General features: G+C 39.7%; 1 protein-coding gene across 5 annotated transcripts in view; it reads right to left on the bottom strand.

The window, feature by feature from the left end:
• The window catches only part of sdk2b (sidekick cell adhesion molecule 2b), a 943,317-nt gene that overhangs the window by 205,500 nt on the left and 719,886 nt on the right, over window positions 1-17,931 (bottom strand). For all 5 annotated transcript variants that reach the window (XM_059948548.1, XM_059948549.1, XM_059948550.1 and 2 more), the window contains 4 exons: window positions 10,554-10,669; window positions 9,559-9,748; window positions 7,490-7,588; window positions 3,403-3,597 (listed from right to left, as the gene is read on the bottom strand). In XM_059948548.1, coding sequence (XP_059804531.1) covers window positions 3,403-3,597; window positions 7,490-7,588; window positions 9,559-9,748; window positions 10,554-10,669 — 600 coding nt within the window. The remainder of the gene's footprint in view (window positions 1-3,402; window positions 3,598-7,489; window positions 7,589-9,558; window positions 9,749-10,553; window positions 10,670-17,931) is intronic.

The following is a 17,931-nucleotide window of genomic DNA, read 5'->3' as shown; positions in this document are numbered from 1 at the left end:
GCAGCATCCATTAAAGATCCCCACCCTCTAGGCCATGCTCTCTTCTCAGTACTACCATCAGGCAGGAGGTATAGGAGCCTTAGGTCCCATGCCACCAGGTGCAGGAACAGTTATTACCCTACAACCATCAGGCTTCTGAACCAGCATGGGTAACTTCACTCACCCCAACACTGAACTGATTCCACAATCTACGGACTCACTTTCAGGACTCTACAACTCATGCTCTCAGTATTATTTACGCAATTTGTCTTCTGCAAATTGGTTGTTTGTCAGTCTTTGCTTGCATTTAGTTTTTCATACATTCTATTGTATTTCTTTATTTCCCTGTAAATGCCTGCCAGAAAACAAATCTCCAGGTAGTATATGGTAACATAGGCATACCTTGATAATAAATTTTCTTTGCGGGAGAGACAGATAAACAGGTAGATAGATATTAAGAGAGAGTGCAGTGGATTTCAGCAACTCTTTTACCCCCATTTCCCCTTCTGTAACATTTCCATTTCTTTTCCTGTCCACCCATTGTGTGCTCCTTTCTCTCTAATCCTTTTCCATCTCTTGTTTTTCCCAAACTGCATATCTGGCTGTTTTCTCCCTTCCTGATTAATATCCTAACTGATAAAGGAACACCTTCTTAATGTGTAATTATGAAAACATTTGGTAAGGAGTTATCATTAGCAGAGTAAAAATAAAATCTGATGTTACAGGAAGAATAGAATTAGGTAAATCCAGTTGTGTGAGGGTTGTGGGACTGCTGGGGGCTAGTGGTAGGGAAAGCCCCATCTTAAACTATATTGTTGGAAAATTTTAAGGCAAAATAGCTTCCAGAAGTTCCACTTCTGTATGATTAAAACCTTGATGATCTCATTATTAATTACCTGCATTTTTTAGAATCACATCTGATTTTAACCAATCACGACATCATATAAAGGCGACATGTTGTAGATTATGAAGCATCAATGTCTCTTTCATCCATTTCCATCTTTGAAGTTTCTGAATTTGTTCTTTTTAAGTTTATATCCAAAGCTTAAATTGTTCGATATGAAATTTATTACAAAATGATAAGGTGACATGTTTTAGATTGTAGTAGATCCCTGAGGCTGATACTGACAAAGGATTCCTCATTTCCTTTCATCACTTACTGTATATAATGTGAACCCTTTATCCTAAGGCTGTTTTGGAAGAGACTTCAAAGATATGTACCCATTGTACAAGACTATATATATTCTTTAAAAATTAGAACTCGACTTTCTTCTTGCTCTGCATACACAATGGTTACAGTAAATAGTTCAAACGCTCAGTGGTGCGATTGTGAAATAGGTCTATGAAAATGGGAAGACTTAGCTTTAAAAATTAATGGTTAGTGTGGTTTATACCTTGACTGCTGCACTAAGATGCAACTAGTGCAGTTTCAGATGGCAGCCGCCTGCTGAGATTGTATCTGAGAATTGTGGGAAGAGAATCACAGCCTTAAAGTCCCACTGAAGGGTGTTGGCCTGAAACGTCGACTGTACTTCTTTCCACAGATGCTGCCTGGCCTGCTGAGCTCCTCCAGCAATCTGAGTGTGTTGCACAGTCTTAAAGAACTGTCTCCACAGCAGCATTAAAGGGTTGCCACTGAGGTATACATAAGAACATAAGAATTAGGAGCAGAAGTAGGCCATCCGGCCCATCGAGCCTGCCCTGCCATTCAATAAGATCATGGCTGATCTGTCCTTAAACTCAGCTCCATCTACCTGCCTTTTCCCCATAACCCTTAATTCCCTTACTATGTAAAAACCTATCGAACTGTATCTTAAATATATTGAGTGAAGAAGCCTCAACTGCTTCCCTGGGCAGAGAATTCCACAGATTCACCACTTTCTGGGAAAAATACTTTTTCCTCATCTCCATCCTAAATCTTCTCCCCTGAATCTTGAGGCAACATCCCCTAGTTCTAGTCTCACTTACCAATGGAAACTACTTTCCTACTATCTTATCTATCCCTTTCAAAATTTTGTATGTTTCTATAAGATCCCCTCTCATTCTTCAAAATTCCAGAGAGTATAGACCCTGGCAACTCAATCTCTCCTCATAGGTTAACCTCTTTATCCCTGGAATCAACCTGGTGAACCTCCTCTGCACCGCCTCCAACGACAGTATATCCTTCCTCAAGTATGGAGGCCAGAACTGCATGCAGTCCTCCAGGTGCGGCCTCACCAGTACCGGGTATAGTTGCAGCATGACCTCCCTGCTCTTGAATTCAATCCCTCTAGCAATGAAGGCCAACATCCTGTTTGCCTTCTTAATAACCTGTTGTACCTGCAAGCCAACTTTTTGCAATTCATGAACAAGCACTCTCAAGTCCCTCTGCACAACAGCATGCTGCAATCTTTCACTATTTAAATAATAATCTGCTCTTCTATTATTCCTTCCAACGTAGATGATCTCGCATTTACCAACATTGTATTCCATCTGCCAGACCTTGGCCCACTCACTTAACCTATCTATATCCCTCTGCAGACTCTCCACATCCTCTGTACAATTTGCTTTTCCACTCAGTTTAGTGTCATCAGCAAATTTTGCTACACTACGCTCAGTCTCCTCTTCCAAATTATCAATGTAAATGGTAAAGAGCTGTGGGCCCAGCACCAACCCCTACTGCACCCCACTCACCACTGACTGCCAACCAGAAAAACACCCATTTATACCGACTCTCTGCCTTCTATTGGTTAACCAATCCACTATCCATGTCAATACACTTCCTCTGACTCCATGCATCCGTATCTTATTTATAAGTCTCTTGTGCGGCACCTTATCGAACGCCTTCTGGAAATGGTGTGAGTAAACTCAGAGGATGACAGCAATTGTTTTCAGTCTGTGTCACCACACATCCTACCCAGAATCCTCCTTAAAGATCATGCCCTGCATTGTTGCCGATTCTGTACCATTTCAGAATACAACTTCACTACTCATACAGTTGAAATGTGCTGTGCACGAACCAGAAAACCTACAATATGCATTGTGAGATCGGTTACAAAATAATATGCATCGCATTGAAAACTCAGGCAATACTCACTGGCAACAACGTATTAGGACCATTAATTCACGTCTCTATCTCAAGCTGTATGGAGTTTGCTCTTTAGCTGACTGGGAGTTAACAGCAAACTTTGCAGGTTGCAGGCTGCACATTATTGTGTTAGCTTCAGCAAAGCAGAAATGCATAGAAACACAGAAAGCCTACAGCATATTACAGGCCGTTGGGTCCACAAACTGTGCCGAACATGTGCTTACTATAGAAATTACCTAGGGTTACCCATAGCCCTCTATTTTACATGCCACATGTTGATGACATCAGCGTATGTGCAAATGACTCTGGTAAAGCATTCATAACAGTTGTAGGGCAGTTACAGTGTTCCCACTTACCTCTCTTTTCTGTTGTGACCACCAAGGCTTCTGCTGCTTCGCCCCACCCTTTACGAGTCTGAGCTGTAATGCGGAAAACGTAACTGCATTCTGGCTTTAGTCCAATAGCTGTATACTGGCGGGCACTTGCATTCAACACATCAACGGTGGCGGTATTCGTGCTACTTGTATTTAATCGATACGTCACTTGGTAAGCTGAGAAAAAATGTGGATCAAGTGTCAATTAATGCAAAACAGAACAGTATCCTGTGTTCTGCAACATCCTAAAATGATAACTACAACCTATAGATCATACTGTCATAAATTTCAAGGTGATTATGGAGCAGGATAGATCTGGTGTTCAGGTTGAGATACTAAATTGGAGCAAGACCAATTTTGGTGGGATCACAGAAATAATACCAAGTGTTCATTGGGTTGATTGTTTTCTGGCGAAGGTGTACTTGGTAAGTGGGGGGCCTTCAAAAGTGAAATTTTGAGAGGACAAAGCTTGTATGTTCCTGTCAGAAAAAAAATGCAAGGGTATCAGTTTAAGTGAACCTTGGTTTTCAATAGTTATTGAGGCCCTGGTTAAGAAAAAGGACATGCACAGCAGGTATAGGTAGGAGGGAGCAAATGAGGTACTTCAGTAGTATAAGAAATTCAGGAGAACACTTAACGAAGGAAATCAGGAAAACCTAAAAGGCCTAAGGTTGATCTGGCAGACAAGATGAAGGAGAATCCCAAGGGCTTCTACAATATTAAGAGCAAAAGGACAGCAAAGGACAAAACTGGTCCTCTGGAAGATCAGAGTGGTCATCTAGGCATGGAGCTGAAAGAGATGGGGGGAGGCAAAAGAACAGTAAGGTCATGGACCGCATTAAGATTACAGAGGAAGATGTGTTTGCGGTCTTGAGGAAAATTAAGGTGGTTAAATCCCCAGGACCAGACAAAGTGTGGGAGATTAGTGCAGAAATTGCAGGGGTCCTAGCAGAGATATTTAACACATAGTTAGCCACAAGTGAGCAGGCGGAAGACGGGAAGATAGCTAATGCTCCGTTGTTAGAAAGGACCTAAGAATAAGCCAGGAAATTATAGGCCGCTGAGCCTGGTGCTGCAGTGGGTAAGTTTTTGGAAAGTATTCTAAGGGATGGGATATATAAGTATTTGGATAGACAGGAAATAATTAGGGATAGTCAACATGGCATGGTTCATAGTAGGTCATGTCTAACTGATCTTACAGGTTTTTTGAGGAAGCTACGAAGAAAGTTGATGAAGGCAAGGTAGTGGATGTTGTCCACATAGACTTTAGCAAGGCCACTTGGGAAGTTGATCAAGAAGGTTCACTCACAGGGCATTCAAGATGTGGTAATAAATTGGATTAGACATTGGCTTTGTGGGAGAAACCAGAGAGTGGTAGTAGATGGTTGCCTCTCTGACTGGAGGCCTGTGACCAGTGGTGTGCCACAAGGATTAGTGTGGGTTTATTGCTGTTTGTCATCTAGACCAGTGATCTGGATGATAATGTGGTAAATTGGATCAGCAAATTCGCAGATGACACTGAGCTTGGGGGTGTAGTAGACGGCCAGGAAGACTATCAAAGATTGCAGTGGGATCTGGACAGGCTGAGAGAAAGCAGATGGCATTTAATGCAGACAATTGTGAGGAGTTGCACTTTGGGGGTCAGACATGGGTAGGACTTACATGGTGAGTGGTAGGCCACATAGGAGTGTGGTACAACAGATGAATCTGGGAATACAGATTCATAATTCCTTGAAATTGGTACCACAGGCAGACAGGGCTGTAAAGAAAGCTTCTGACACATTGGTCTTCATAAACCAAAGTACTGAGTACAGGAGATAGGATGCTGAAGTTGTGCAAGACATTGGTAAGGCCTAATTTGGTCATGGGTTAAGGGTGAAAGGTGAAATCTTTAAGGGGAACAAGGGGCAGTTTCTTCTCTCCAAGGTTGCTGAGAGCATGGAACAAGCTGAAAGTGAATTCATGGATAGTGAAAAAGCCTAATTTTTTTCTTTCTCTGAATTCAATTTATAACAATTATGATAGAGTGGAACTTGATCTTGTGTTTTTGTATAAAGCAGACAGTTTTATATTGGCTGCTGGTATTACATCCCATTTGTTTCATTGACTGTTGCACAAGGACTATGGGGGAGAAGTGGGAGATGGTTACTGAACTAACATTTGTTTTAAGCTTGCAACCCTGAGAAATTTCTCTCCAATCTTCCTGCATTCATTTGTATTTGTTGGCTTTACAGCATATTAGTTCTTTCACTCAATAAAATCATGAATTTACTATAATCCTTTTCATATAGGCAAGTGAGACTTTGAGAGAATTACTATTTCATATGGATTCATAGCAATACTTTTTTTGCAGTTCCCTGGAATTTTGAAAGTTTTCCATTAGAAAGTTAGTTGTTATATTCAACTTAGATGTAAACCATTCTGCCCGGCAGTGTTTTCGGGGAGCCACAATAGCGTAGCGATTAGCACAATGCTTATTAGAGCTCAGGGTATAGAGTTTGATTCCAGTGTCATCTGTAAGGAGTTCATACATCCTACCCATGGAATGCATGAGTTTTCTCTGGGTCCTCCAGTTTCCTGTCACAGTCCAAAATCATACAGATTGGTAGGGTAATTGGTCATTGTAAATTGCCCTGTGATTAGGCAAAGGTTAAATTGCTGGGCACTGCAGCTCAAAGGGCCTATTCTGTGCTGTATCTCTAAATAAACAGAATGCGCTCTCTTACGTGTATTCAAATAGAGTAGTTAGGAAGGGAGAAATAAGAAAAAGTCATGCCCTTGTTATCACATTTCTTTGTTTGGCTTCATTCCATGATAGGTTCTCCATGAGTTTTGCATATTCAGAGATAATTAAGGACTACAGTTTGAGTAGCCCTTATCTGAAATGCTTGAGGCTGGAAGTGTTTTGGATTTTGGAATATATAACAGCATAGCTTGGGATCACCATCATTTCAATTTATGTGCTACTGGTAAGTAGTCTTTGTCTTAGATTTGCTCTTCACAGTTAAGTACTTAACGGTAAAAATATTACATATTATTAATATATAATATGAGCAGAGTAACAAAAGCACACAGCAAGAGGATCCGTGAAACAACTGTTGGACAGCAACAAACAATGGCAGGCTTTCACTCTCCACCTGTGTTTTGATTAAATGGTTACAGTACACTGTATTTGTATTTCGCTTTTTCTAAATGTTTTTATACCTTATATAAAACCATCAGCATGGCAGATTTCAATCACAAACAAGAGAAAAGCTGCAGATGCTGGAAATCCGAGCAACACACACAAAATGCTGGAGGAGCTCAGCAGGCCAGGCAGCATCTATGAAAAAGAGTACAGTCAATGTTTCGGACTGAGACCCTTTGAGACCTGTCAAGACATTGACTATACTCTTTTCCATTGATATTCCCTGGCCTGCTGAGTTCCTCCAGCAACTTGTGTCTGTTGCTAGCATTGTAGGATTGTCCTGGTGTTAGATTTTCATCAGTGACGCTTTAAAAATGTAATGCCATTATGTAAGGTATAAAAACAATCAGATATCATTGACCTGTTCTGGTGCTAGATATTCGTGATCAGCAGATGCTTTAAAATTTTAATGCTGTGCCTTTTCTTAAGTTTCTGCAACTGGCCTGCTGATATTCAGTACTACCTTCAATTTTCACTTCATCATGATAGATCTTTTGATTATCAGTTTACTGTTAAGTGGCATATGTTCACACCGACACTGATGACGCATGATCGAGATTTTCACTTTTCACTTTTTGCTATGTTTTTCTATCTTTCATGTGACAGCTCACTTCTCAGTACTGTCTGTCGTCCGCAGAGATCTGAACATTGCCTGAGAATCTTCTTGTGGAATTTTACATTTGTGATGTCATGTCAGTGCTCAAAAAAAAATTGGATTTCGCAGGTTTTCAGAATTTGGAAATTTGGACAAGAGGTATTCAACCTGAGTTGTAATCTTATGTTCTTCCATCACTTCCACAGCCCTACACTCCCTGTATCATACTTAGTAAAAAGGCTGTTGTGTCCTTATTTACATTTACGCCATGATTCCACTATATTTACCCAGAATGATCCCATTAGGTTCTGTTGGAGGCTGCCAAACTAAACGCACAGATGTTGTTCGAACCTCTGGAAACAGAATCCCCACAGGAGGTCCAGGCACTGAGAAATAAAAATGATTAAAGCATTATTTTTGAAACTTAACCTTTCCACATTAGTTGTATTGATTCAGGACCTCTTTTTATGAATTATACATTGCCCTTGAAAACCAGCTTTCAGTCATTTCTTCAATCAGCTCTTTGCTCTGGTGCTAATTTTCTCTGATTTGCAGGAAGCAATAAATTCTCATATTTTTGCACCAGGTACAGACGATAAAACTGGTTAATTGATCTTTATTGAAACCTATGCTTTATCTTTTCACATCAAAATTTAAAAATAAAATCACGCAATCATTTACGTAATCACGCCCAACATGAGAAGAGGGAGTAAAATACTAACGATGTCAAATTAATACTTCTTTGAAGTGTACTAAAATGCTATAACTGAATGTAGCTGGTATATAAAAAAAAAGAGTTCAATAAGGCAGTAAAAAATTAAAGTATATCTGCTGAATTTTCTTCAAAACAACACATTTCACATCATATACAGTGACAATAAACCTGACTCTGATTCTGATCTCTACAGCCTAACCCAATGTCACCATGACTCCAACCACAACAGCTGAAGCCAGCCACTAGCAACATTATGAAAACTTAATTACTCTACCAACTCACTTTATGCTGTTTTGCTGTCCGATCGATGTTGGCTGTCAAAATGCTCCAAATTAGTAAATACTTGGACAAGTGTCCAATTGTAAAGTGATGGGAATTATAATTTGATTGACAGCATTATAAATAAAGGTTTATGCTGGGTTTTTTTTGACTTGCATTGGATTAGTTTAAACCTCAAGCAATGGATGATAAGACAGTGACAGTAATCAAGACAATGTCATCACCACTGCTCAGAAATTGCTCCATTTCTGGGCGGCACAACAGCATCGTGGGTAGCCTTAAAGTTACTACGGAAGGTTGCAGGACGAGTGAGAATTTCATGTTTGGTATTCACAAAACAGTATTGTTGAGTGACTGTAAAACTGATATTGTACTGGAAATTCTCGTAGTCTTCAGTATGTAGCACAGGCATGGTGATTCCTGAAGGCAGACCTCATGAATGCTCCATAATTCTCCTAGCCACTGGTATGCCTAGTGAAACAAGTGGATGAAACAAAAATTGTTGAGGCTGGGAGAGGGAATCAGAAGGATCTGGACAGGAGTCCATGGCAGACATGACATCCATGCAAGGAGACCACAATCCTTCTGGGGTATACAGCCATGTTTTTGCCGCGACTTTTCCCAAACAGGCCCTTGTCGGGATACGAATGCACTTTTAGAATACCGGCATTTTAGGGAAGTCACATGTCAGGCAAATGGTCAGCACAACTCTCCTTGCTCCTGTGGGTTGACATTTCTGTTCCTTGGAGCATGGAATTTAGATCTTAACATTGTATGTGGTAACATATGAGTACTTAGATAATAAATTTACTTTGAACTTTGAATTTCACAAATGCAGCACTATAGTACAAACTAAGCTGCAGTGGAGATCAGCAACCAGGAATGGTCCTCAGGATAGGATGAGAAGAATGGCCTTGGTCCTGATCTATGTAGGTAGGGAAGGCTGGGGACATATTTGGTGCTTCTTGAAATTATAGAGATGACAAGCAAACTTTGCAGATTGAATGTTGGTCCTTAAGGCCCTTAATATTTTAGCAGAACTGGGTTAATGAAGCCTGGCTAATCTGTAAGTAAATGAAAACAGCTGTTTTTTGGAGCTGTGGTGTCAACAATCATTGTGCATTGCACTACAGTTGGAGTGTATCCGAGCAGACAAAAGAGCAAATGAAAAATCCACTGAAAAATGAGGAAACAATATTCTCATCATCTTTTCTGCAGGTTAATCAAATTTTGAATGGGAGAGTTCTGCTTTTGTAGAGCCGTGTGAATAAGATGTTTATTATCAGACCTCAGCTGATTGGAAAATGAAAATGGAGTTTATAATCATTCATCTGCTTTATTTATCATGGAAAAAATACCAACCATCATCTAGGGTTCTCTTAAGAATGGGTGGGAAGCTTGGCATTCCATCTCCAATTCTGGTAAAAGCAAGGACTTGGATCTCATACAGCACAAACTTCCCCAAGTCAGTAAGTTGAACAGCGTGTGTAGTGTTGCCTTCAATGGTCTTGAACTTCATAGGAACTTCCAAGTCCTTCTCCTTGTAAAGGACCTATATTCAAATATAGTAAAATGCACACACAGTATGAAAATTAAAAAATATTACATATTCATCTTTTTATAAACTGAAAACAATTTAATTCTGATTTATTATTCAGAATGCAAACTTAGCATTTTAATCTTTTCCATGAGAAGGTTATGATAGTATAGGAAGATGCCTGCAGATTTTAAGTTGATTTCATTGTGCCTCAATAGATGGAAATTTTTGTGACCATCAAGATAGTCACATGGAACAGATTAAAGGATACAATGCCAATAGTTTCAGTAAAAAGCAACATGACGAAGCACATGGAAACTTAAGACATTGGGACTTTGTTCAGCTCTCTGTACAGCATATTCCATTGTTTCTGTCAACATTTCTCATAATACTTGTGCTCTTTCCATGTAATATTGCAGATTTATTTCTGAGGAATCATGGCCATATGGTTGAGAGTGTTTCACAATATTCTCAGAGGCAGAATGTTTGCACGTCTTTTCTGATTGGAAGCTAAGGAGTTATAGAAGGTTGTCTGTATCATTCCAAGGTTGCTTGAGAAATGTGCAGGCACAGAAAGATAGAGCACTGAAACATGCCCTCCAGACCAATCATCCATCCACTTACAGCAATCCTACATCAATTCTACTCTTTTATTGTCCCATTTTCTAATCAACTGTCCCCACATTTCACCATTCACCTACATATTCAGGGCAACTTATATACACACACACATATATATCTTTTATGTTCTTATTTTTATGTTGAATTAAAATGCTTCACTTTTATGAATCTTTAACCATCAGGAGTAATAACAACTTGCCTTATAGCCAAGGACGAGTCCATTACGATTCTGTTGTGGAACCTCGTTCCACTTGACCAGGATACTGTTTGAATTGACAGCAAGGGAAGAGACATTTGTTGGTCCTGAGGAAGGAACTAAAGAGATAAGGAAGAGAATTATACATGGAGAATTATATATAGTCAGAATGAGGATTTTAATGGGATCACAAGAATTCTAAAACCAGTGACAGAACCTATAAAAATATTAGCTAAAGTCACAGTAATGGACTCAACCCAGGCAAGAATAAAAGAGTAAAATACTATAAACCAAGGTTATTCCCTGAGTTTTTGCATTCCTGCATTCAACTCTATTTTGAAGTTTTTAATTATATCTTTAATTGAATATCATCCCAGTTATCAATTGTGTTTTCGGAGAATTAAATTCTTCAGAAGTAAAGATTATATTTTCTTGTTCTGTTTATTAAAACCTAGAAGCAACGTACTGGTTCATCTCCTTTCTACCTCATATATATCGACCCTAACCACCTCCATAGGGAAAAACAAACTCAAAAATATTTACAAGATCCTGTACTAAATACTAAAATCCCTGGATTTAATGGGGAGCTCTGCCTATATTCCTGGAGCCATGGCAGGCCTTTACTGTGCAATCCTCTCCAATTACTAATTGGGTTTCCCAGAAAATTAAATCCTTCTGAGATTAAATATTTAAAAGGAAAAAAAATATGCAATGCTACAAGTCAATAATCATTTTCATTTTTTGCTAAGCCATTGAAAATCATGCTGGTTTACATACTGATTCATTTCACAGCACTTAACATCCATTGTTAGTGCTTGTAGACTGTAATCCTAATCCCGGCAGTCTTCTAAGACCTGAAAAGACCCGGAATGTGGCAGGTTTCATATATCACAGTGAAACTGATTAAAAGACAGGTTAGCATTGTCAGACAACTTAAAGAAGAACACAAGAGACAAGATTAGCTGGGGTTACTTTCTTTAGCTCAGAGGGAACTGAAGAGAGAATTAACAAACTGAGTAAAGATAATGAAAGACCTCCATAGAGTGAATAGAAGGCATCCATTTTCCAGATCAGTGACATCAATAATAAGAGGCAATAGGTTTAAGAAATAAGTAGGGTTAGATGTAAAAAACCACACTCACTCAAGGGGTGAAGAATATGAGAAATTCATTCTCTTAAAGTGCGGAAGGTCAGGGACAAGGGAGCGGCATAGAGAGTGATTCATGTGGAAAGTGGGGTGGGAGTGAGGGATGGAAAGGTGTGCCTAATGCTATGATCCCAATGGAGATGGTGGAGTTTGCGGAGAATGATGTGTTGGATATGGAGGCCCGTGGGATGACATGTAAGGACTAGGGTAACCCCATCACAGTTATGATAGAGGTGGGGAAGAGGATGGGGTGAGGGAAGACTTGTGGGAAATGGAGGAGATGTGGGTGAGAGCAACGTCAATGATGGTGGAGGAGATGTGGATGACTGGAGAATAAAGGACTCAAGGAAATTGTGGATTTGGGCTGGAAAGGGTGAAGATTAGTGCAGTAGTTCAGAGTGGGGTGGAGGTAAGCATGAAGGCAAGTCACTGACTTACTTAAAGGATATCCCAAACCACAACTGAGCTGGAGTAACCAAGTTATCCAAGAATTACCCAGTGAAAGGACAATAGGGATAATGTGGTCTACAGTAAATTCTGCTGCAATGCTCCAGGCTGCATCACTGTCTGGTATGGGGGGGGGGGAGGGGGGGGGAGCTACTGCACACAACCGAAAGAAGCAGCAGAGGGTTGTAAATTTAGTTGGCTCCATCTTGGGTACGAGCCTATAAAGTACCCAGGACATCTTCAAGGAGTGGTGTCTCAGAAAGGCAGCATCCATTATTAAGGACCTCCAGCACCCAGGGCATGCCCTTTGCTCGCTGTTGCCAATGGGTAGGAGGTACAGAAGCCTGAAGGCACACACTCAGTGATTCAGTAACGGTTTCTTCCCCTCTGCCGTCTGATTCATAAATGGACGTTGAAGATTTGGATACTACCTCATTTTTAAAAATATATAGTATTTCTGCTTTTTGCATGGTTTTTAATCTATTCAATATACATAGACTGTAAATGATTTAGTTATTTATTATTATTATTGTTATTTTATTTTGTTTGTTTTCTTCTATATTATGCATTGCATTGAACTGCTGCTGCTAGGTTAACAAATTTCACATCACATGCCAGTGATAATAAACCTGATTCTGATTTTGAGTAAAATTAAATCACTTTACAGTACGAGGAAGTCAGGAGGATCCGCTCCATTTTCTGGAGGGTCACCATGATTTTCTCCAGGTAAATACAGATTTTCGATTATGCTAAAGATAATGATGAGGCACTAAAAATGACAGCATCGAGCATTTAATTTTCTAAACAGCAAAATATGATAAATTTGAGGCAACACATATAAAATGGTGGAGCAACTCAGGTTTGTTGAAGGATTTCAGCCTGAAATGTTGACTATCTATTCTTTGGGCCAGATGGCCTACTCCAGCTCCTTTTTCTTAGGTTCTTCTGTTCTCTTCATGGATGCCGCCAAACTTACCAAGTTCCTCCAGCATTTTGTGTGTGTTGTTCTGGATTTCCAGCATTTGCAGAATATCTTCTGTCCAAAAATTTAAGGCAATGGCTGAGAAGCAAGGTTGGCCTAAATATGTCTTTGTCAGCTGAAATAAATAACTTTTTTTCTTTGCCAACCTTATGATTCCAGAGAAAGCAGAAATGTTGGCTCATTTTCTTAGAGTACTGTAACATGCATGCTAATCCAGCTAGAGAACCAACCTGAGGCCTCTTTACTTCAAGTAGTTCCACTAGTTGCTGCTTAAACAAAAGAACTTTCAGCAAGACCTCGTGTTTTGAAAGTTAATTTTAGCAACAAGGTCAATTTTCAGAAAAGTTAGACTGCAGGAAGCCATATTAAAGAGCGTTCTTCCTGCAGAAGGGGACGATGCAAGAGTATTATCCTCTGGTATGTGAGGTGCCCCTTTGAAGTGATAGCAGTATCTTCCTCCGCAAGTGACGTTTCCTCAATTGACAGCTTTGAATTAAAATTGTAGGAATTGCAGATTTTTGTTTTGGTCTTGCAAGATGAGTTATGTGTAGCAGATTCATAAGAGGTTTTATTTAAATCAACAAGCTGCCTCATCCACTGTATATTGCACATTATGCAACGCAAACTGCTCATATTAAATACTAAATTAAATTTGTATTCTAAACTAATTATATTTAAATACTAAATATAATAAATCTAAACAAGTTATAATAAACCTAAACAGAAAGGTAAATGGATAACATTTTCAGCTGCTTCAATGTTAGTGGTGCTAGAAAATTTGTGAACCCTGTAGAATTTTCTCTATTTCTGCATAAATGAGGTAAAATGTGATCAAATTTTCACGTAATTCCAAAAACTAGACGAAGAGAACCCAATCAAATAAATAACACAAAATATCATACTTGTTCATTTATTTATTGCGAAAAATTATGCAATATTACATGTATTTGTTGGAAAAAGTATGTGAACCTTTGCTTTCTGTAGCTGGTGTGACCCCCTTGTACAGCAATAACTTCAGCCAACCATTTCCAGTAACTATTGATCAGTCCGACACATCGGTTAGGAGGAATTTTAGGCCATTCCTCCTTGCAAAACTGCTTCAATTCTGGGATGTTGATGGGCTTCCTTGCATGAATGCTTGCTTCAGGTCCTTCCGCAACATTTCTATAGGATTAAGGTCAGGACTTTAACTTGGCCATTCCAAAACACGAATTTTCTTCTTTTTAAACCACTTTTTTGTTGATTTACTCTTGTCTTTTGGATCATTGCTCTGTTGCATTATCTAACTTCTATTTTGCTTCAGGTGAGGGTCTCCTACCCTGATAGTCTCCTGTAAAATATCTTGATACAATTTTGAATTCATTGTTCCCTCAACGATTGCAAGTTGTCCAGGCCCTGAGGCAGCAAAGCAGTCACAAACCATGGTGCTCCTTCCATCATGCTTCACAGCTGGGATGACATTTTGGTGTTGGTGTGCAGTGTCCCTTTTCCTCCAAACATAACAATGTGCATTTCTGCCAGAAAGTTCAACTTTTGTCTCATCTGTGCACAGAACATTGTCCCGGAAACATTGTAGAACATCCAGGTGGTCTTTTGCAAACTTGAGATGAGCAGCAATGGTTTTTTTTTTGGAGAGCAGTGATTTCCTCCATGGTGTCCTTCCATGAACACCATTTTTGTTCTGTGTTGTCTTATAGTGGATACATGAACAAAGACTTCAGCAAGCCCTAGTGATATCTGCAGATCTTTTGCTGTTACCCTTGGGTTCTTTTTCATCTCCTTCAGTGTTGCACATTGTGCTGCTGGTACGACTTTTGCAGGCTGCCCACTCTGAGGAAGAGTAGCAACAGTACTGAGTCTGCTCCATTTGAAGACAAGTTCTCCTACTCTGGACTGATGAACACACTGGTCGTTAGAAATGTTTTTGTAGCCTTTTCCAGCTTCATGCATCTCTACAATTCTTTTTCTAAGGTCCTCTGAAAGTTGTTTTGACTGAGGCATGGTGCACATGAACAGATCTTTCTCAAGAGCAGGCTCTGTCAGTAATCTTTGTGCGTCTTTTTTTATATAGGACAGGGCACCTCTGCATCTCACACCTTTAATCTCATCTCACTGACTGGAACACCTGACTCCAAATAGCTTTTGATGAAGGCATTACCCCAGAGGTTACATACTTTTTCCAACAAATACATGTAATATTGCATCATCTTTCTCAATAAATAAATGAATAAGTATAATGCTTTTTGTGTTATTTATTTAATTGGGTTCTCTTTATCTAGTTTTAGGACGCGTGAAGAATTGATCACATTTTACCTCATATTTATGCAGAAATAGACAAAATTCTATAGGATTCACACTTTTCTAGCATCACTGAATATATCAAACCAAAGATCTGATCATTGACTGCAGGAGGAGGAAACCGGAGGTCTATGAGCCAATCCTCAGCAGATCAGAGGGAAAGAGGGTCAGTAACTTTATATTCCTTTGGTGTTAGTATTTCAGAGGATCTGTCCTGGGCCAAATGCCATTCCAAAGAAGGCACGGCAGTACCTCTACTTTCCTCAATGTTTGAGAAGATTTGGCATGTCATCGCAAACTTTAACTAACTTCTATAGATGCACAGAGGAGAGAATACAGACTGGTTGCATCATGGTCTGATATGGAAACACCAGTGCCTCTGAATCAGGAGTGCAGGGCAAGCTGGAGCACACTCGGCAAGTCTTTAAGAAAAAAGCCGAACTAAACAATCTAATTAATTAGGTGCCGCCCAGGGTGATTTGAGTATCTCAGCAACTGCTGATCTCAATAGACAATAGATGCAGGAGTAGGCCATTTGTGCCTTCGAGCCAGCAGATGTGATTATGGCTGATCATCCACAATCAGTAACCTGTTCCTGCCTTCTCCCCATATCCCTTGACTCTGCTATCTTTAAGAGCTCTATCTAACTCTTTCTTGAAAGTATCCAGAGAATTGGCCTCCACTGCCTTCTGAGGCAGAGCATTCCATTGATCCACAACTCTCTGGGTGAAAAGGTTTTTCCTCAACTCCGTTCTAAATGGCCTACCCCTTATTCTTAAACTGTGGCCTCTGGTTCTGGACTTCCCCAACATCGGGAACATGTTTCCTGCCTCTAGCGTGTCCAATCCCTTAATAATCTTATATGTTTCAATCAGATCCCCTCTCATCCTTCTAAATTCCAGTGTATACAAGCCCAGTCGCTCCAATCTTTCAACATATGACAGTCCCGCCATCCCGGGAATTAACCTCGTGAACCTCTGCAGTACTCCCTCAATAGCAAGAATGTCCTTCCTCAAATTTGGAGACCAAAACTGAAAACAATACTCCAGGTGGGGTCTCACCGGGGCCCTGTACAGCTGTAGAAGGACTTCTTTGCTCCTATACTCAATTCCCCTTGTTATGAAGGCCAACATGCCATTAGCTTTCTTCACTGCCTGCTGTACCTGCATGCTTACTTTCAGTGACTGATGATCAAGGACACCTAGATCTCATTGTACTCCCCCTTTTCCTAACTTGACACCATTCAGACAGTAATATCTCCTGGGATTTTTATGCACAACAGACTCTGGAGTTTACAAAGAATGTGCCAAAAACAAAAAAAAAATCCAATGAGTGGCTGAAAACATCTTGTTAAACCCACTCGCTGGATTTTTTTTTGTTTTTGGCACCATTCTTTGTAAACTCCAGAGTCTATTGTGCGTAAAAATCCCAGGAGATCAGCAGTTTCTGAGATACTCAAATCACGCTGGGTGGCACCTAATTAATTAGCTTGTTTAGTTCAGCTGTTTTCTTAAAGATGAGTCAGTGTGCTCCAGCTAGCATTGCATCCCTGATCCCCAAGAATGGAAAAGTCTAAAAGAAGTAGTGAATACAGCCAGTCCATCACTGAGCACATCTATAAGGAGTGCTGTCGCAGGAAAGCAGCATCTACCATAAAGAGCATCCAGGCCATATTCTCTTCTCACCGCTGCCATACTGGAACCTTAGGTCCAACACCACCATGATCAGGAACAGTTTTTACCTCTCGACCATCAGGCTCGTGAACCAGAGTGGACAACTCACCCCAGCACTAACAAGAGAAAATCTGCAGATGCTGGAAATTCAAGCAACACACACAAAATGCTGGTGGCTGGAGGAACTCAACAAGCCAGGCAGCAGCTATGCAAGTACAGTCGACATCTCATCCTGAAACACCGACAGTACTTCTTTCCATAGATGCTGAGTTCCTCCAGCAGATTGTGTGTGTCACCCCAACACTGAACTGTTTTCACAACCTATAGACTCACTTTCAAGGACTCTGCAACTCATATTCTCAATATAATTTATTACTTATTATATCATTTTTCTTATTTTCTTTTTGTATTTGCACAATTTGTTTGCCTTTGTGAGTAGTTTTTTACTGATTCTATTGTATTCTTTGTATCTACTCTGAATGCCTGTAAGAATATGAATCAGGATAATAAATGGTGACATATATATACTTTGAAAACAGATTTACTTTTAACTTTGACCTTTAAATTTTGTTACACTTCACAGCAAATCATATCTTTCATAATCAAAAATACTATGTAGAGAACTTATATACCTGCTGATAGTAAAAGATATAGTGCCAATGAAGCATTTTTATGAGTAACTCTGCACAAGTATGTAATTTATATTATCTAAAGCTCTGAAACAGGAGTAGACTAAGTGCCTGCAACAAAATACTTTGGAGATGTCATTACTGTCTCAGTGAAGGATCGTCTACATTGCAGTTTTCATTAAAAATGGAACACCACGTATCAACT

The sequence above is a fragment of the Hypanus sabinus genome, chromosome 23 (assembly GCF_030144855.1).
Source record: "Hypanus sabinus isolate sHypSab1 chromosome 23, sHypSab1.hap1, whole genome shotgun sequence".
Lineage (NCBI taxonomy): Eukaryota > Metazoa > Chordata > Chondrichthyes > Myliobatiformes > Dasyatidae > Hypanus > Hypanus sabinus.
This window is presented reverse-complemented; position numbering and strand designations above follow the sequence as displayed.